General features: G+C 40.5%; 1 protein-coding gene across 1 annotated transcript; it reads left to right on the top strand.

Moving 5' to 3' along the window:
• The first annotated feature begins 967 nt into the window (after positions 1-967).
• wdr45b (WD repeat domain 45B) lies at positions 968-15,591 on the top strand. Its single transcript, XM_079653134.1, has 10 exons — positions 968-1,204; positions 2,191-2,265; positions 3,254-3,355; positions 4,000-4,087; positions 4,253-4,347; positions 4,444-4,634; positions 4,729-4,814; positions 5,393-5,494; positions 13,447-13,568; positions 14,624-15,591. The coding sequence occupies exons 1-10, from the start codon at positions 1,138-1,140 to the stop codon at positions 14,728-14,730; spliced, it is 1,035 nt and encodes a 344-aa protein (XP_079509260.1). The 5' UTR covers positions 968-1,137; the 3' UTR covers positions 14,731-15,591.
• The last annotated feature ends 3,256 nt before the right edge of the window (positions 15,592-18,847 follow it).

The following is an 18,847-nucleotide window of genomic DNA, read 5'->3' as shown; positions in this document are numbered from 1 at the left end:
CTTCATATATGATAAATGAGAGGTGACATTGGTGTCAACGGTGTCGCAGTTTCTCGTCTCTCCCGTTTTTGTGCTTAGTGCGTACACATGGGTTAGAGTTTGCGTGGAGGACCGCACATTTTCCCGTAAGTTAGTATTTTATAAATTGCAAACATTGCATAGAAACTGGCGTACGCCATTTTTTTTTGCGTATATCCCTTTATAAATGAGGCCCCTGGTCACAGCCCTTTGTAAACTATTTAATCTAGCAGGGTCTATTTGTAATTTTGTAATGCTTGTGATACAACCAGTGACGTCAGACCAATTACACAAATTTAACAATTATGTATCTAATGTAACATTTGATGTGTGATTTGTTTATTTTGACAAAAAAGCATTTAATTCCATATTATTCAATCAAGAATTTTAACGAATACGTTTATTTATTTTTTGTTTAGGTTTTTCCCCTACAAACGATTTAATATATTATATCAATAATACTATCACGATTCACTGCGTTATAATGACTGTCATAATAGCTTTTTAATTGACTTGTTCATAACTGCTAACATGAAAAAAAAACTCAACCACCCCAGATGGGACTCGAACCCACAATCCCTGGCTTAGGAGGCCAGTGCCTTATCCATTAGGCCACTGGGGCTGCTTGCGGAACGGTTTTGTACACTGTTATTTACTCCTATGTAGTCTATCTTGGATTAATCCAAAAAGGATAATTTTTGTCATATTTACCTGATATCGCACGTTATTTTCACTCACATATAAAACAACTGGCAATCCACTCAGTAATCGACACTTAACAGATAATCTTTATTAAATCATCGATAACGGCAGTTTATATATAAACATCTTCTTTGATCAGTGATTGCCTTAAAAGCAATCAAATATGTTTACATTTAGATAAAACCATTATTGAAGTCAATTAACCACTTTAGGTTAAAAGGTTTTTTCTAATATGTTAACGAAGTTTACTGAAACTCCCTTCATGATGACTGCTGACAGCTCTCTCCAAGCAGGAACAAGCCTCAGTGGTTTTTCCACCGTAGGAATGGTAGCGTTAGCAGGTTAGCTCTTCGGGCATCAGCTGTAGGATTCATTTACTTGTTAACGCTCCTTAGATTTCGGTTTTCCTGTTAGATAATGAATTTACTGCCATCTAATCCTCACGGGAATGGGCTCCTCTATGCTGGATTCAACCAGGATCATGGTAAGAAGCGGGGCTGTCACTTATTTTATTTCAACTGGAAATTGGAAGTGTCGTAGATGCTATGCTAAAGCTGCTAAATTAAGCTTAGCATTATCTAACGACACATTTGAAATGTCTATGCTCTTGAGGTTACCGTTAATGCTGCTATGTAGTGGTTACATTGTATCTCCAGAAACGGTAACTTGAATGTACTAAACGTTACCTTAGTGTTAGTTTTGCTGGCCAATTACGTCAGTTAGCCAGCTAACTTAGCTAGCTTTTTGGTTTTCAGCCAAATTAATCAGCCAACCATAATTCAGACATTAACACGTGCTCCCTCAATAAGAACAGTATGTTGAAAGTTAAAATGGTCAATGTAGCTAATGTTAATTTAAAAGCTAACGCGCCTGTTAAATATCACAATACAAGCAGAGCCCTGGTTACCACACCTAGCGCTGGTTAGCTAGCTAACAGACTGTGCGATTAGCTTCACAGTTATTACCGTGTAACTGGGCTAATTTTGTGTTTGCTTCTGCCAAGTCTTTTAAAAGAAGGATAGTTTCAGAAGTAAATGTTATGTCAACCACGTCCGTAGTTAAACTCAGAACTGTTTACATGTATATCTCCCACCATCACTACACATTTCGACAGGCCGTAAAGTAAACGTATTCGTTTATATACATGTAACATTAACATCATTATAGTAATTGACTGTTGCCAACTAGACTCTCCAGTTACGTTAGTGTGATGTTATCAAGGCAAAGTGACCAAAGACCCTATGTAATCTCTCCAACATTTTACATCACTGTCATCATATTTCTAATAACGGTGTGCCAGTTTTACATGAACTGCACCAAAGTTAATGATTTGTTAATACTTGTTCTGTCAGCTATTTTACCACTGTAATGCTGTCCTCATTATGTGTGTTGTCATTACTGTTAAGGTTTAAATATATTTGAATAATGTTATCCTCAGTGTAGATGTCTCATCTCTTTTTGTGTTTGCAGGATGCTTTGCCTGCGGGATGGAGAACGGGTTCCGTGTGTACAACACAGATCCTCTTAAAGAGAAGGAGAAGCAAGGTACCAGCTCTGCAGACTCAAACGTTTGTGTCTTTCGAACGCATTTCACGTTGGTCACGTGTTTTGTTTGGGTGTGCACCCCTAACTGTTCATTGAGCAGTTTGTGTAGTTACAGCACATTGCTAATTAAGGCTTTTCTATAGTTCAGACTGAGTGTAATCGCTGTTGATGTGAGCTCTACGCTGCTCTCTCTCCTCTTCACAACTACACTGTTCGCGGCACACATACTTACAGCCAATCAGCTCTGAATTATGAAATTAAGTTTTGGTGGGGTTGCCAGTACTTTGCTCCACTGGTGATAATTATTTTTGCCGCACACACTGAATACAAAAATACTCTGAGCATGCGCAGTGTAGTTTTCACAGTACACGTTCATTTTGACAGCAGAGAGAGGGGCAGATCGGAGCTTGCCCCACATCGCTCAGCCCGGCTCAATAGGCACACTGTATTATAGACACTAATTAGAAGAACGCAGACTAAAACAGCAATGTACAGACGAATCAGACAACTAAACAGGATCTTATTTTAGGATATATTTTATACATATTTTTGGAATTATTATTTTTATTATTTTCTGCTAACTGTAGGTGGGGCTGTGCCTGCCCCTAATGACGAGTCGCCACTGAATGTAACTGTCATGTAGGAATAATATGCCGTAGACTGGCTGATGATGACTGCAGGAATATTCTTCAAACCAACAAACTCAGCTTGTTGAACAATGTTGAAACACGGAGTGATAAAAGAGGAAGATTCTCCCCAACAGGACTCGAATGTGATTTAGCACATGACATTCTCCAGTTTTTCCTAACGTGGCAAATACTCGATGGACCAAATCTGTTTATTAAATCATTTTTTCACTGACTTGATCCATGTGCAGTTCTTTGAGCACAGTCTTTACAGCCTGTTGAAGCAGTTCGCTCGACGTGTGCTGCACATAGGGGGGAGATATTTTTAACTGATGTGCTCTCCCCATTACATTGACTTTCAGAGTTCCTGGAGGGGGGGGTCGGCCATGTGGAGATGCTGTTCAGGTGTAACTATTTAGCACTTGTGGGAGGAGGGAAGAAGCCAAAGTACCCAACCAACAAAGGTAGGTTTTGTCTTGTAATCTTTTTATACTGGACTTTAAGCCGGCGTTGGTTCTGACAAATAATGGAATGTAGTTTCATTTGCAGGTAAAGTTAATTCCTACTTCACATTTTCAAAGTCAGAGACATTTTCTCTTGCTTGCTCCTCGGACTAAAACCTACATTGAACTTACAGGGGACATCATTATTAATTTCAATAATGAAATATTTTTCTCATGCTGTCTTTCTGAATATACCTTTATTCCCCCTCTGTCTGCTGTAAATGCATTACGAGAAAACTTGTGAATGTAGCCTTCAGCCGTCGGTTTTGATCTAATATATTCTAACGAGCCTGCATGGCTTGTTGAGTTTTTTTTTCACATGTTCCCTTTAAGTTCATTTATCATTTGTTAATTAGGTAATCCAACGAATCGATGCTCTGCTGATTATCCAGGTTTAATTTAAATTAATTGTTAATGGAATTAATAATATGATTAGTAACTATACAGCCAGTAAGTACTAAGACATGTGATCTAATGACACATCCTGCTAGGTAATGTCATCCTTACTGGTTTGATATCATTATCATACTTTGGCCAGTGTGATAATATATTCAATTGACCAACTAGCATACACTTTATTCATGGGATTTTCTTTGGTACTCTAGTGATGATCTGGGATGACCTGAAGAAGAAGACAGTAATTGAGATTGAGTTCTCAACAGAAGTGAAAGCAGTGAAACTTCGGCGTGACAGGTAAAGCTGCTGGACCTGTCCACTGAAAGTCTTCTGTCATTGCTTTGGGGACATTTATTTCAGCAACACCATGGCAGCATTAGTATTATTTTGCTATGCTGTTTGAGTGAAGTCTTCACATGAGTTAAACTGGCAGCTTGTGTGTTGGTTCTCCTCTGCTCTCAGGATCGTGGTGGTCCTGGACTCAATGATCAAAGTCTTCACCTTTACCCACAACCCCCATCAGCTGCATGTGTTCGAGACCTGCTATAATCCCAAAGGTGAGCCCACTGATTTAAGACGCTAACCATCCAACTTTCCATTGAAAGAGTGTGTATAAATGTGGTGCGTATTATAACCAACCTGTTCCCCCCCAGGTCTGTGTGTGCTGTGTCCCAACAGCAACAACTCCCTGCTGGCCTTCCCTGGCACTCACTCAGGCCACGTGCAGATAGTGGACCTGGCCAACACAGAGAAGGCCCCGGTGGACATCCCTGCCCACGAGGGGGCGCTGTGCTGCATTGCTCTAAATCTGCAGGGCACAAGGATAGCTACTGCATCAGAAAAAGTAAGCCAAGCTAGCAATAAGGGAATTTAAATGTTCAGTGTTTGTGTTTTTAGTGTTGTTGCTGCTTTGTGACAGATCCGTGTTGTCTCCACAGGGGACTCTGATCAGGATCTTTGACACATCTGCAGGGCAGCTCATACAGGAGCTGAGGCGTGGCTCTCAGGCAGCTAGCATCTACTGGTGAGCATTGACCAATAATACTGTTCACATCTTCCCCTCAAAGCATTCACTGTAGCCTCTCTCTCTCTCTCCTGTTTTTACCCATTATTCTATTTGTGTAATGTGTTTATTTGATGGATATGTTTTTCATTTGCAAAACAAAATGCATTAGTTTGTAGATGGTGTTTTGTATTTGCAAACCACACTTTGTCTGTCGGTTTGTAAAACATGTTTAGTTTGTTAGTGGAGTTTTGTCAGGAAGTTATCTCCATATGCTTTGTTTTCAATGTAGTAGTTAGTAAACAGTTGAATGCATGTGTGATTGGCCGTACTGCAGAGTGCTGCAGTCAGCAGGGCGGGGGTCACATGACCTAGCCAGCTGCCCTCAACAGGAACTTACTAAGTTTTAAACCATGTTGACTCACTCAGAATGGACGTTGATGGTAATACCAGACTTCCCCGATAGTAATTCTGTAGGTCAGGCTTTTATAACAGGTAAGCGGTGTCACCTTCATGTTTTCTCATGTGTTCATCCGTACATGACTGACTCTAATGAACACTCTTCCTCTCATTATTTCCTTCTGCTCTGCCATTTTTAGCATTAATTTCAACCAGGATGCGTCTCTGATCTGTGTGTCCAGTGACCATGGCACCGTGCACATCTTTGCTGCAGAGGACCCGAAAAGGAACAAACAGTCCAGGTCAGTCTTTGCTGAAGGCTTTGAAATGTTTTCTGAGTGAACCGCCTACAGCGTCGTAATGAATCCATCGCTTCAGATGGGTTACGAATAATACAAAGGTTGTTATCAAAAAAGTAATCAAAGTCAACTTTATTGTCAATCTTTCAGTTTGTGTGTACAGACAGAGAGATCGAAATACTGTTTCCCACAATCCCGAATACAATAACATAGATATATAAAAATATATAATTGATATATATATATATATATAAATGTGAGAGCTTGTAAAACCTGACGTGAGCACTTGCAGAAAGAAAATCTGAGCTTGTGTGCATACATTTACACTTGTATAAAATATCCACATTTCTGTGAACCACATTTGAAGTCACAGAAAGAAAAAAAAGTTGTGTAGCTTGTAGAAAACAAATGAACTTAGTGATGAAATGTTCACTTGCTGAAAAATACATATTTTTTAAATATAATTTGCATTTCAACTGCAACTTGGTTATTACAACCTCTCAAATCAGTCATTATAACTTCACGAATCGGCTCTGTGGCAGTATACATCGACAAATCTGCGGCCTTGACTTTTGCTACACTTCTTGCGACGAATGTGTCGCTAAAGTAATTTTCACCTGTAGATGTGGGGGGAGGGAGGGGGGTTGGAGCGAAGGGGCGGAGCTATCAGAACGACGAAGCGCAAGCTCGGGTCAGTCACTCACTACAACAACAATAATGGGGGACTGCGTCGGGTCGATGATCGTGTTGCTGTTAATCATACGAAGCCAGATTCAATTAAATAACGACTTCTCCAACCTTATATTTTTCTCCAGAGTGCCGTGGTTCATTGTTTATTAATGTGTTACAGCGGCATTTACCGACCGCTGCAGTGCTGCTCTTCCACCGGAGTTTATTCTCCCGTTAGCTCACAGCAGCGGCTGCTGTAAAGTATTCACTGTCTGACTGTCACACAAGTAGCTGATACATACCCCCAGTTTCCCTTAAGTGAATGTGTGTCAGTCTGAAATGACGCTGTTTGGCATCACAACGCTGTTATGAACGTTTCTCTGGTATAAAATGGGGGATGTTAGCATAGCAACCGAAGCTAAACTGACTACCGTAATTTTCGGACTATAAGGCGCACCTGAATATAAGCCGCAGCAGCTAAATTGAATGATGTGTACATATATAAGCCGCACTGGACTATAAGCCGCAGGTGTTTTTAATGTTTAATTTCCATATGTAAGGGTTCGTGCACAGAGGGGATTGTCGGGAAAGAGATGGCTGTTTGAGGAAGTTCCCATTTATTAACATTTCAACAAACAAGTTGCATATTTGCGTAATGTATTCAAGTGTTACCATTTAGTGCAATAGTACTGTGTAAACTGTACTGTATCACATAGCGTTTCAGACACACAAACTTTTCAACTTTCAAACTTAAACGGTGCGCTCCCAGCGCACGTTTAACACCTTTGCACAAACTGTCTCGCTCTCGTAATGTCTGTCTGTCTTGCTCTCGTTCTGTCTCTCGTACCACTCTCGGTTCCGCTTTTACTTTTGCGCGCTACCTGTCTCACTCTTTTCCGGCCTCCAGCTTTTCCTGCTGGAGCCCGCCGCTTAAAGGGGGGGGGGGGCGCGGACCGGCCATAGAGCCCATAGAGTTAAAGGTGGTGGACTGTAACCTGTAAAATCCATAGATTTAGGAGGTCCCCTAGTGGCCGTTAGCTGTAAAAATCCATAGATTAGCCGCACTGTTATATAAGCCGCAGGGTCGAAAAATGGGGAAAAAGGCGCGGCTTATAGTCCGAAAATTACGGTATATTGACTACTTTTTGCTATCCTATTGTGGCATAAGCCTTTTTCTACAGGCACATTTTACCGGCGTATTTTTCATTATGATATGATACTTGTGACAGTCGGCCATGACAACCTGTGCAGCCCATGTATTGATTCCATCTGATAGCTGCTATAATACAAAACAAAACGTCTGCCTGCTCTCCACAATGATCAATAACAGCGAACGGATGGTCAAAGTAAGGTACACATAAACAGGATCACACAAAGCCTGGTTAGTGCTGCCTGGCTTTATAAAGTGTGTTTTTTTTTACAAGTTTGTGTTTGCGTTCTAGTGACTTTGCTCAGCGCTACTGCTTGTTTCAACTTTTATTTGCCGTACTCTCCGTCTCATAAACTGTTAGCTCAGGTTAATCTCGCCCCACTCTGACGTAAGCGTGAGTCACGCGTGACGTATAAGGTTCTTGCCTCTCGACCAGTGTTTCTCAAAACTTTTTCATACCAAGGACCACTTAACCAATAAAAAAACACTCGCGGACCTAACTCCACAAATATCCAAAAACAATAGGCCTGCTTACCACTCCAACAGTACATAACAAATTACAGCCTGATAATGACAGCTTAACCTTCTCTCTTCTCGCCTCGTTCACACAATAAATCAACAATACAAATACAATTACAGGTTAGATAAGCATTTAGTTCAAATTAGGGCTGCAACAAACGACTAATTTGATAATCGATTAATCTATCGATTAATGAAACGATTAATCGACTATTCAGACTATTACTGTATGCCTTGCACCATTTCTCAAACGCTCTTATTTAGCCATCAACTTTTAGATTTAGCTTGAAGTTGTTTTAGGCATGTGGAAACTAACAATGAAGACAATAAAGATGAATACTTGATTCAAAAATACATATATTATTAAATTAACTAAACACATTTTGAACAAAATTAACATTGCTTTTTATTTAAACTAAATAAATAATATTTCACATCAAAAGAAACAACAATGTTTTAACAAATCGTATTAAATAATGTAATGACAGAATTGTAAACAGAATAGCTGAAACTTTAACAAAATAAATAACTCTGTTACCTCTAATCATTAACCCACGTTTTTCTATAATGTAGTTAACTCTGTGTGTTGCTGCTAGCATACATAACACCTGACGTGGAAACGTTACTCGTGGATGGGGGGTCTACAGAGCTACTAGAAAGACAGTCGAACCCGGTGCATTCCTCCGTCTGAATGTGGTGCACTTTTGCTAAATGTTTAGACAAATTGCTCGTGTTACCGCCCTTACATGTTAAACTCTTATTGCACTTTTGGCAACGAGCATTGTCCACATCGAGACGGGTAAAGTTTAACCACACCTCGGAGCGCGTTCTCTCCGCCATCTCCGCAGTGTGTTGCTGCATGTAGCAGCTGCGTGTGTGTAAACTGCCCCTCCCCCTCCCACACAGACGGAGCAGAGAGATCTCGTCGAAAATACATCATAGACGCATTTGTTTGTCTTTTTGCATGTTAGAAACGAGTTGGCGACACTAAGACTGCGATATAATGTTTTTGTAGCAATAATACATGACATATATTTTTTAAATGTCTCCAGTACCGATAAAAAGACCAATAACTTTGGAGCTTAAGGCGCGTAAAACACACGTGATGACGTCACCAACGAATCGACGACTGAATTAGTTGGCAACTAATTTGGTAATCGATTTTAATCGATTAAGTCGATTAGTTGTTGCACCCCTAGTTCAAATGCGATTTTAAATGCTCACAGGTTTTACACCTCTTATTAAATGTAGACTACATTTATTACCGAGTTTATGTCCAACAGACTCACAGATCGTTGGCTACTGAGAGAAATGCAAAATACACCGCATGTAGTACGACACAAACCTCCGCTGTAGATTTTCAAAACAAAATACAGTAAAACTATGGTTGCAGGTCCAAGTTTATCTCTCTGAGGTCTAAGCCATTTTTTCACTTTAGGCTCGCGTGGGCTTTTTTTTCTAAAAATGCTATTAAAACATGAACATTGGTGACCATCGGGCTGGCCTGCATGGTCTGCCTACAAAGCAAAAATAAAAAAAGTTTTTGCAGCACCAACAACAGCCCCTGATCATCAACAGACTTCATGCAATGCTTCATTGGATGCATATATTAGATAATCTCTATCTCACTCCTAAAACCTCTAAATAGGCCTGTCACGATAATTAATTTGGTTGGACGATACATTTTCCTGGAAATTATTGCGATAAACGATAATATCGACCGTTGTAAGACCATTTTAGACCATTGACATAATGATAATATATAATAATAATTCAAGTACATCAAACATTCAAACATAACTTTTTATTGAACATTCATCAGTCCAAATGAAAGTGAAATAATATTAAAATATATAAATAAAACAAATGAATTAAATTATAATAAATTAATTAAATCACACACAACCAAAACAATAAACTAAATAGAGTCAGGCTGGAAAACAGAGCTCTATCTATCTATCTATCTATCTATCTATCTATATATATATATATATATATATATATATATATATATATATCTATATCTATATCTATATATCTATATATATATATGAGCACACATTGTCTCACAAGCAAAAAAAACCTCCTTAAAACAAAAGTCAAGTGTACACTGTCCATACAAAGACCCAGATGCCTCAACAGGCCATATCCAAATCTGTTTTTCAAAGTTTTCGAGCCAGGAACACCAACATTCATTTCAAGCCTTTATTTATCCAGGTGTATCCCTTGAGATCATTGATCTCTTTTTCAAGGGAGACCTGCTCAAGTAGACATGTTTGCATTGTCTGGCAAATGCATCTTTGATTGTAAACTGTCGGGAAGGTAGGGGCTCTCCATCTCCAGCTGCCGTGTTTGCTCCCAGCTGGGAAAACGGAATGGGGTGGTTGTGTTTTAGGTGTAGTTTAAAATGTGTGGTATTGCCTGCTTTTGTCGCTACCTTTTTTTAAACAAATGCGACACACCGCCTGATTCAAATCCCTAGGTTGGCCTCGTTGATTTGGCTTGAATCCAAAATACAGCCACACCGGAGAATCAAGATGTGTAGTTAGGTTTTGTAACCAATTCCATTTCACTTTAAATTCCCCGCGAGTAAGTCACACGTTGTCTCCCGCTTGTCGCTATATTATTAATTTGGCTGCTACGCTGCTGCACGTGCACGCAGAGTGTCCTGACCTGGCTGTGTGTCAGCCCCGCCCCTCACAGCTTGCGTGGCCGGCAGCCACAGCACGCCTGGCAGCCACAGCGCTCCTACCTAAAATGCTGGTCACATTCTTATGTAAACGGCAATTTATCGAGCTCAGAAAAGTTATCGATTCCATTTTTATTCATCGTATGATAAGTCAATTTATCGATTATCGCGACAGGCCTACATCTAAATCTACTTTCAGCATGGATAAATGTTCATAAAAGACACCCATCGTTTTTCTAGAAAAGATTATAAATCGCCTGAAAATTGTACGAACAAGTGGCAACATGTGTGACGAAGGTTTCGCGCTGGGCTATATCATGCACTGAAACTTAAGCTCGCTCCATTGCGGAGATATTCCCGCGAGAGTGGGGAAAACTTAAATTTATTTATTTATTTCAAATGTGAAATGTTACCAATATACTCACGGACCACTAGGGGGCGCTCACAGAACACCAGTGGTCCGCGGACCACACTTTGAGAAGCACTGCTCTAGACCAACAATTTTTTCGAGCTTGGTAAGAACCGGTTTTCGGGGGAAAGAGCCAGCTCTCCTGCGGCGTGAACAGGAAAAACCGGTGCTTATCAGGCTCAAGCTCCGAACCGGCCCTGGAACCGCGTTGGTGTGAAAGGTGCATGTGCAGGTTCGACCTGACTGTGGCTGTGACTGCGTGTGTGACTGACCCGAGTTTGCGCCTCGTTGTTCTGATAGCTCCGCCCCTTCGCTCCAACCCCCCTCCCTCCCCCACATACAGGTGAAAATTACTTTTGCGACACATTCATCACAAGAAGTGTAGCAAAAGTCAAAGCAGCAGATTCGTCGATGTATACTGCCACAGAGCAGATTCGTGAAGTTGTAATGACTGATTTGAGAGGTCGTAAAAACCAAGTTGCAGTTGTAATGGAAAATATATCTTAAAAATATATATTTTTCTGCAAGTGAACATTTCATCACTAACATCATTTTTTTTCTATAAGCTACAAAACTTTGTTTTTCTTTCTGTGACTCCAAATGTGGTTCAAAGATACATGGATATTTTATACAAGTGTAAATGTATGCACACAAGCTAAGATCTTTTTTCTGCAAGTAGTCACATCAGGTTTTACAAGCTCTCGCATTTTGCACCATATCTACCTTCATAGTATACAATTATGTATATATATATATATTAATGGTGTCAAAATTATCGCGTTAACGGCGGTAATACATTTTTTGAATTATTTAACGCATTTAACGCATGTGCAGAATGGCCCGCCCCATACATCCCACCAGTGGCAGCGCCAGGGTATGGCTGGGGTAGGCTACACCCATACCAAGAAATGGCTTAGCCCCACCATGAAAAATGATGTTGAAGTAAGCAAAATAAAGTCCGCCAACTCGCGCCGAGAATTGCACAGACAGCAGTTAGTAAGATTGATTTCAGTAGCCACTTGTCTGGAAATACCGAAGACCAGAAACGGTTTTGAAAACTTTTGTCTCGTAGTGATCGTCTTCTCAATAGAACATCTTTGATAATGTCTTTTGGCCAATCAGAATCAATATAATGGCGTGGTATTGTTGCAGGAAGTCCCGACGGAGAATCATTTTTGCTGTAGTACAGGGGTGCACATAACTGGTACGCAGGTTATGTGCGTAATCTGAAATGCGTACCGTCACTTGTGTCACAAAGTGCATTTGCGTACCGACGTACTTGTGAAGCTTTTCCAGAAGGCGGTTAGATCACTGGACGACAGTCGGTCTCCGTGTGCACAGACAGGGCTGCTGTTAATGTCGGTCTGTACAACGGAATTGTGCCAAAACTACGCCAACCGGCTCCGGAGTGAGACTCCCCCCCCCCCCCCCCCCCCCCCCTTCACTGGAGAACTGCGCTAAAACAGCTGATCACAACGTTCTCACTCTGTGGTCACGAAGTACTCCACTAGCATCCCCCGTCGACTTTCCTGAAGTACTCCCCCGTTGATGGAAATCAACACGTAATGAATTAAGACCCCACGGTTTGATGATTGATAGGTGTGTGGGCTGTCTTTAATTTTGACACACAGAACAATTTTATAATAAACATACATACATACTGTATGTGAAATGTATATATCTGCCTTCTTTCATTTATCTTTCCATTCCCACAACAATATACATAAAGAACTGGCATATTTTGGACATAGTTCGAATGGTGATTAATCATGATTAATTAATTTTTAAGCTGTGATTAATCTGATTAAAAATGTTAATCGTTTGACAGCCCTAATATATATATATATATATATACACATATATATACAAATATGTATATAAAATATTGTGTATATATATATATATATATATATATACACATACGTATGTATATACACAGGGGTGCACATAACTGGTACGCAGGTACGCATGCGCGACAACAATTTGAAATGCGTACCGTCACTTGTGTCACAAAGCGCATTTGCGTACCGATGTACTTGTGAAGCTTTTCCAGAAGGCGGTTAGATCACCGGACGACAGTCAGTCTCACAGACAGGGCTGCTGTTAACGTCGGTCTGTACAACGGAATTGTGCCAAAACTACGCCAACCGGCTGCGGAGGGAGACTCTCCCCCTTCACTGGAGAACTGCGCTAAAACAGCTGATCACAACGTTCACACTCTGTGGTCACAAAGTACTCCACTAGCCCCCCACCCCCCCACCCCCCGTCGACTTTCCTGAACTACTCCACTAGCACCCCCGCCCTTGTGGTTGTGAGTGGAGCCAGAAGTTGGAGTACCAAACACTGACTCCAGGTACTCATCTGAGTACCTCACTGAGAAAGTTATGTGCACCCCTGTATATACATATACATATATAAAAGCACAACAATCAATATATACAAAATAACAGTCACAATAACTTTGAGGACTTTGTCTGCGAACTTGTGTCCGGATTAATTATGTGTCCTTCTCTCTGCAGTTTGGCCTCAGCCAGCTTTCTTCCCAAATACTTCAGCTCCAAGTGGAGCTTCTCCAAGTTCCAGGTGCCCTCAGGCTCCCCCTGTGTGTGTGCCTTTGGAACAGAGCCCAACGCTGTAATGGGTAAGTTCCCTCACACTCTTTGGGTGTCATTATGAGGAAAACTACTGCTGACATCACATTTCTGCATGAATTGTGTTTTATTTTTAGAGTTTAAGCCGTCCTTTCAAATCAAAGTAACATCACTAAAAAGAAGTAAGACAGCTCAAGGAAAAAAATCACATGGGCTGTAAACAAACCATGTTATCACGTGGTGTAAGAATGAGAATAAATAAGATAAAACCAGGGAATGAGTCAGCATTTTAGCACTTTGGTTTCCTCGACTCAAAGTCAATGGATTTTGGAACATATTTTTGGCTAGATTTTCCCTTTTCTACTAAGACGTAAAATACGTTGGTAAATAACCCACTGGTGAATGTCTGAAGCTTCTATGTGTCATAAAAACACACATACTTTGCTTGTATCCTATGATTAGCTTTTTACTTCTGGTGATTGCATTTACGCTTTAAAAATCATAAAGGGCTGTTAATATGTAAAGATTCTCCAAAATGTGTACGTATCGTAAAAATGTGTTTGCCACTGATCTTACTTTCTGCAATATTTCAAAATCATGAAATAATCCCATTGCTTTTACTCGAGGGAGCCCTTGTGATGCTACCATCCGGGTCGTCCTACTATACATTATCACTGCAGCACTATTAACATGGGAAACTAAGAGAACCAGTCACATGATTATCACATGTATTGTTTTTGTTCAGCCTAACAGCATTCTGTACAGCTGTGTCAATATCACTCACATTTTTTACATATCAAGACGGGAAGCTGCCTTCCCATGTGGGAAAATGCCATCAATGGGCACTACATTAACGTACAAAATCCAACCCTATATAATAATCCATATCATGTTACTGAAGTGTATTCTGGTGAGGGGAAACTTAGTTGTTTCTGTTCTGGCAGTGAAGTAGCATCAGGACTCATTCCAGGTGTCTCCTCCAGAGTCCAACAGTCCAAAAAGCTGTGTACTGTACTTCGCTCTTTGTGTCCCTGTAGTACTCAAATAAACCCTCCTCTTGCTGACTGAGTGTATTCTGCTCTCGCTTCTCTCTTCCACTCTGCAGCCATTTGTGCTGACGGCAGCTACTACAAGTTCCTGTTCAACCAGAAAGGGGAGTGTTCTAGAGACGTGTACGCTCAGTTCCTGGAGATGACCGATGAGAAAATATGACTTTTGACCCCTCTGGAGACTTGCTGCATCACAGGCGGATTTTATTTTTTCTGTACTTATTTTATTTTGGAGGGAAGGTCCCATGATGCACTTATCTTTACGTACTCTGTTAAAGAGCATCCGTTGAAGAGAGGAACAAAGACTGGGGAAGCTGATCAGATGGATGAAGACTTTTGTTTTTCTCAGACTCCTGAAGATTGTCTCTGGACAGAGGGACACAGAGGGTTTTCTCTGGACAGGGGGACACAGAGGGTTGTCTCTGGACAGAGGGACACAGAGGGTTGTCTCGGATGCAGACTTGACTCCCAAACCAAACACTAAAGAGTGAAAGGTATTTTTTGAATATAAAATATGCAGCTTTTTAAGACGTCTTCCGAGGAATTTCCAAAGGATGGTTATTCTTAAGATATGATGACTCTGGTAGTTCCATGGATTGAAAATATTGAGATTTTTTTTCAATGTACCACCTAACCTAACTATAGGGAGTGCCTCAGACTGGAGAGAAGCTGTATGTGTGCACTTGTTGTCTTTGTCATCTATACTTGTGTGTGTTTGTGTATATACCAATGTACCACATTCGGTGTCCACATCTGAATCAGAATGCAGTTGCATCGGAACACACTGATTCTGTATTGTAAGTGTCACCTTAGTATTAATAGATTTTCTTAAATTCACTGTATAAACACAAAGCACCAGACTGAACTTCTAACTCAATAGAACTGTACAGAATAGAAGCAAAAACATTTATTTGTTTCCGTCGTCCTTTTTTTCATAGATTTTGCAATGTGTTCCCCAAATGCTTTTTGTGAAGAGCTTGTGACAGGATGTGACCCGGAAGATTAAAAAATAGTTTGACATTTATTACCTAATGCAATAATGTGCTTTCTTACTGAGAGATGAAGATATTGGTATAGATCTTAAGTCACTGTGTGAGAAAAGGAAATAATATGCATTTGGCAAACAATGTCAAACTATTGCTAAGCACATTTCCTGATCCATTGAACTATTTCTTTTAGCGTTCGCTGTTCCTAGCTGAAGAGGCCAAACAGACTTTCGATCACAAAAAAAAACATATGAGACTCTAACCTGATCAGCTATAAAATATAGACTCTGGTTAAAGATGGCACATCTTGTGTAATATTCATACGTTATAATGAAGTCAGAAGTCTGTGTTGGCCGGTCACAGCTGGAGTCCTGAGGCCTGTACTACGAAGCCGGATTTTCGTTTAGCAAGCTAACTTCAGGGAAAACTCTGGGTTTCTGGTCCTACGACGCTGGTTCACGTTTTAACGGGCTGGATCTCCATGGTAACTTATGCTGAATGGCTAACCTGGGGCCTATACTACGAATCTAGTTCAACATATCCTGTATATGTTTTGAGTTATCCGGTTGACTTAATCCAAAACAAACCCGCTCTCGCTAAACTGTCCTACGACGCTGGCTATCAACTCGATCGCTCAAGCCAGCCGTGTCCTATCTAGTTAGGTGCACGTTCACATAAAATGGGTGGTATCTGGAGCATTCGGCCAATCACAAACATGGAGAAGTGTACTGACAGCGCAGCATCATACTTCCTGAATGAAAAGTCAACTATAATATTAGTCAAATATGATGAAGTTAAACTTTAAACATCCATGACTTAAACACTTTATCCAGGATCAAAGCCATCTGCAAGGTGAATACAGCTGGTAACAGAAAAATTGTTTGAATGCGTACATTAACAGGTTTATGATACACAATCTGACTTTAATTACATTTGACTCGAGTGTTTCGTCAACTTAATGTGTTGCTTAAAATAATACTTCTGCATACAGTATGTGACACTGTGAGTGTTGCAAGCCCAGACACGGTTCAGCTGACTCGGATAAGGAAATATATTATACATTATGATGTGATATGATATGAATGATAATGGCACACATCGACGTCTGCACTCACAGTGCCACGGACTGTAGGCTACATAATGTTACTTTGATCCGGTTACTTATGTTGTGGCAGATATTTAAGTAAGCTTTCTTAACGCTAATGTTATAATTGTCAGATTGCTCTGAAGATGGGAGGTGATATTCTATTCATTTTCACGTTCACACAGTCAGCGATTTTTGCCGGCCGTCTGAGGTATGAAGGGTTAACGTTAAGGCATTAGTTTGCTTCATTAAAGGGTGTTAATGAATAAGGATTCTCCAGTGCCTTTTGTCCGCTTTAAGGTATTATTAAGGTAGGGTTAATGTTGCTCTCAAAGTGCACCAGATTGATGCTTTTAACTTCAATATTTAAAAACAAATCTTCCCGGGGGAGCATGCCCCAGGACCCCCCTAGAGGAGGCGAAGACCCCCCCTAAAGGATGTTCGGTCCACCCCCCACTTGTAAAACATAGCACTTTACCCCTGCACTTCAGATCCAGTCGTCATGACTCCACTCCGGAGGGATTCCCTGATCACTTCTTACAGTTTCTCATCAAGGCGGGTGTCTCCTGTCCCCGGTACAAACACACTGCCTGAGGAAGCTTAGGCTATGTGTATTTTTTTTGTCATTAACCTTTTTCGGACCACTTATTATTTATTTATTTTGGTGACGATCCGACCTCCATGCTGCTACTCTGGTTAAAACTGCATCCACCATACAATATGATTTATCTCGACCTCCCCAAAATAACCAAAATCTGACACGCTGTGAGATGTCTTTTTTAGCTGTTCTGTCGTCATTTCCTGCGATCTTCTTCATGCAGCCAGTCAAAATGAATGGGCGTTTCTTTGACTATTTATAGGCAAATATGGGCGTTACGTGAAGATGGCAAAAGCTGCGCCGCATTTCGAGTCGATTGTTATTTATAAAAGGGAAACAGGCATAGGATGTGCCGTACGCACTTTCCTCGCCGGTATGCAATGTTTTGTGAATCGGAACATTTCTGTACCTATTTCTTTGCTTTGTACTACGTAAGCAACCTTCCCACGTGAATCCTACGCACGGCGTTATAAATGAGGCCCCAGAGGACAGCTAGAAACATGACTGGGCATTCCTGAAATTTCACCAAAGACCAAAACTATTAGTCGGCTAGTTGTTGTTTTTTATAAAACGTTGACATGAATTTTGACTTAAAAAAAAATATTTTTTTAATTGGATTATAAAAAATAAGTTATCGGAGCTGTTTTTTGTAACCACCAGGTACGAATGTAATATTTGATTTTTTACAATTGTTCCACTGTGAGGTCAGAACTGAACTTATTTGCCTCACAGTTTGGTTTGCCCTTATGAAAAAGGGAGCCTCCTTACGGATTGTGTAGTAATGGCTTCCAGGCTCTATACTGTATGTATAAATAAGTGACATGTATTCAGAGCGAAATAGGGATGCACTGGTCTCATACACTGGCTTAGTCTCGGCCCCCAGATCAGTGTCTGCCATGGCAGTAGGCGGTAAACACACTTTCAGTGTGTGTGTGGCCTCATGTTCTGTGTGCATGGATACACAGCCCTGTGTTGGATCAGTAACAGCAGATAGCCTGAGCTGTGTGTGTAAGACAGCATGTATAACACCAGGTCGTATTACACATAGGAATAAAACCAGATTACCTCTGGAAGCTGGTAATAGACGTAGGAACCGTTAGACGTATAAGCTCCAGTTCTGGACAGAACTGAGCTCAGCTGGCAAACGTCTGATCATCTTTCTTCATTCTCAAAGAAAACAATTGGTCATACAGACAAACTGGGAGTGCGTATCAGTGAAAGCTTTTACTCAAAGAAATACAAACTGGGAGGTTATGTGTTTTAAATACATTTATAAAAAAAGCATTTACCCACTGAAGCAGAATGAAAACCCATCACTTTTTTCCTTGTGTAACATAGATCTGAAGAGACTGTTTCATAGCTTGAACAGAATCAAATAATCAAGCTTCAAAACAAAAAGGTACCACAGCCCATGACGAGGGAAGGAAGAAAGAGGGTTGAGTGCAGCACTGGTCAGAATCATTAGTGTAGATTCAGTCTAACTCTTCTAAGTTCCGTATTCAGATGATCTGATCAAGAACATTGTCTCTAGATCAGAACATGCAAGCTTGATACGTACGGGTACATACTTCTTATCTCAGGATATTTGTAAAATAAGAAAAATCTGTAGATG

This window comes from Notothenia rossii (assembly GCF_949606895.1).
Source record: "Notothenia rossii genome assembly, chromosome: 10".
In the NCBI taxonomy this organism is placed as follows: Eukaryota; Metazoa; Chordata; class Actinopteri; order Perciformes; family Nototheniidae; genus Notothenia; species Notothenia rossii.
Note: the sequence above shows the minus strand (reverse complement) of the source record. Positions and strands in the feature narration are given on the sequence as shown.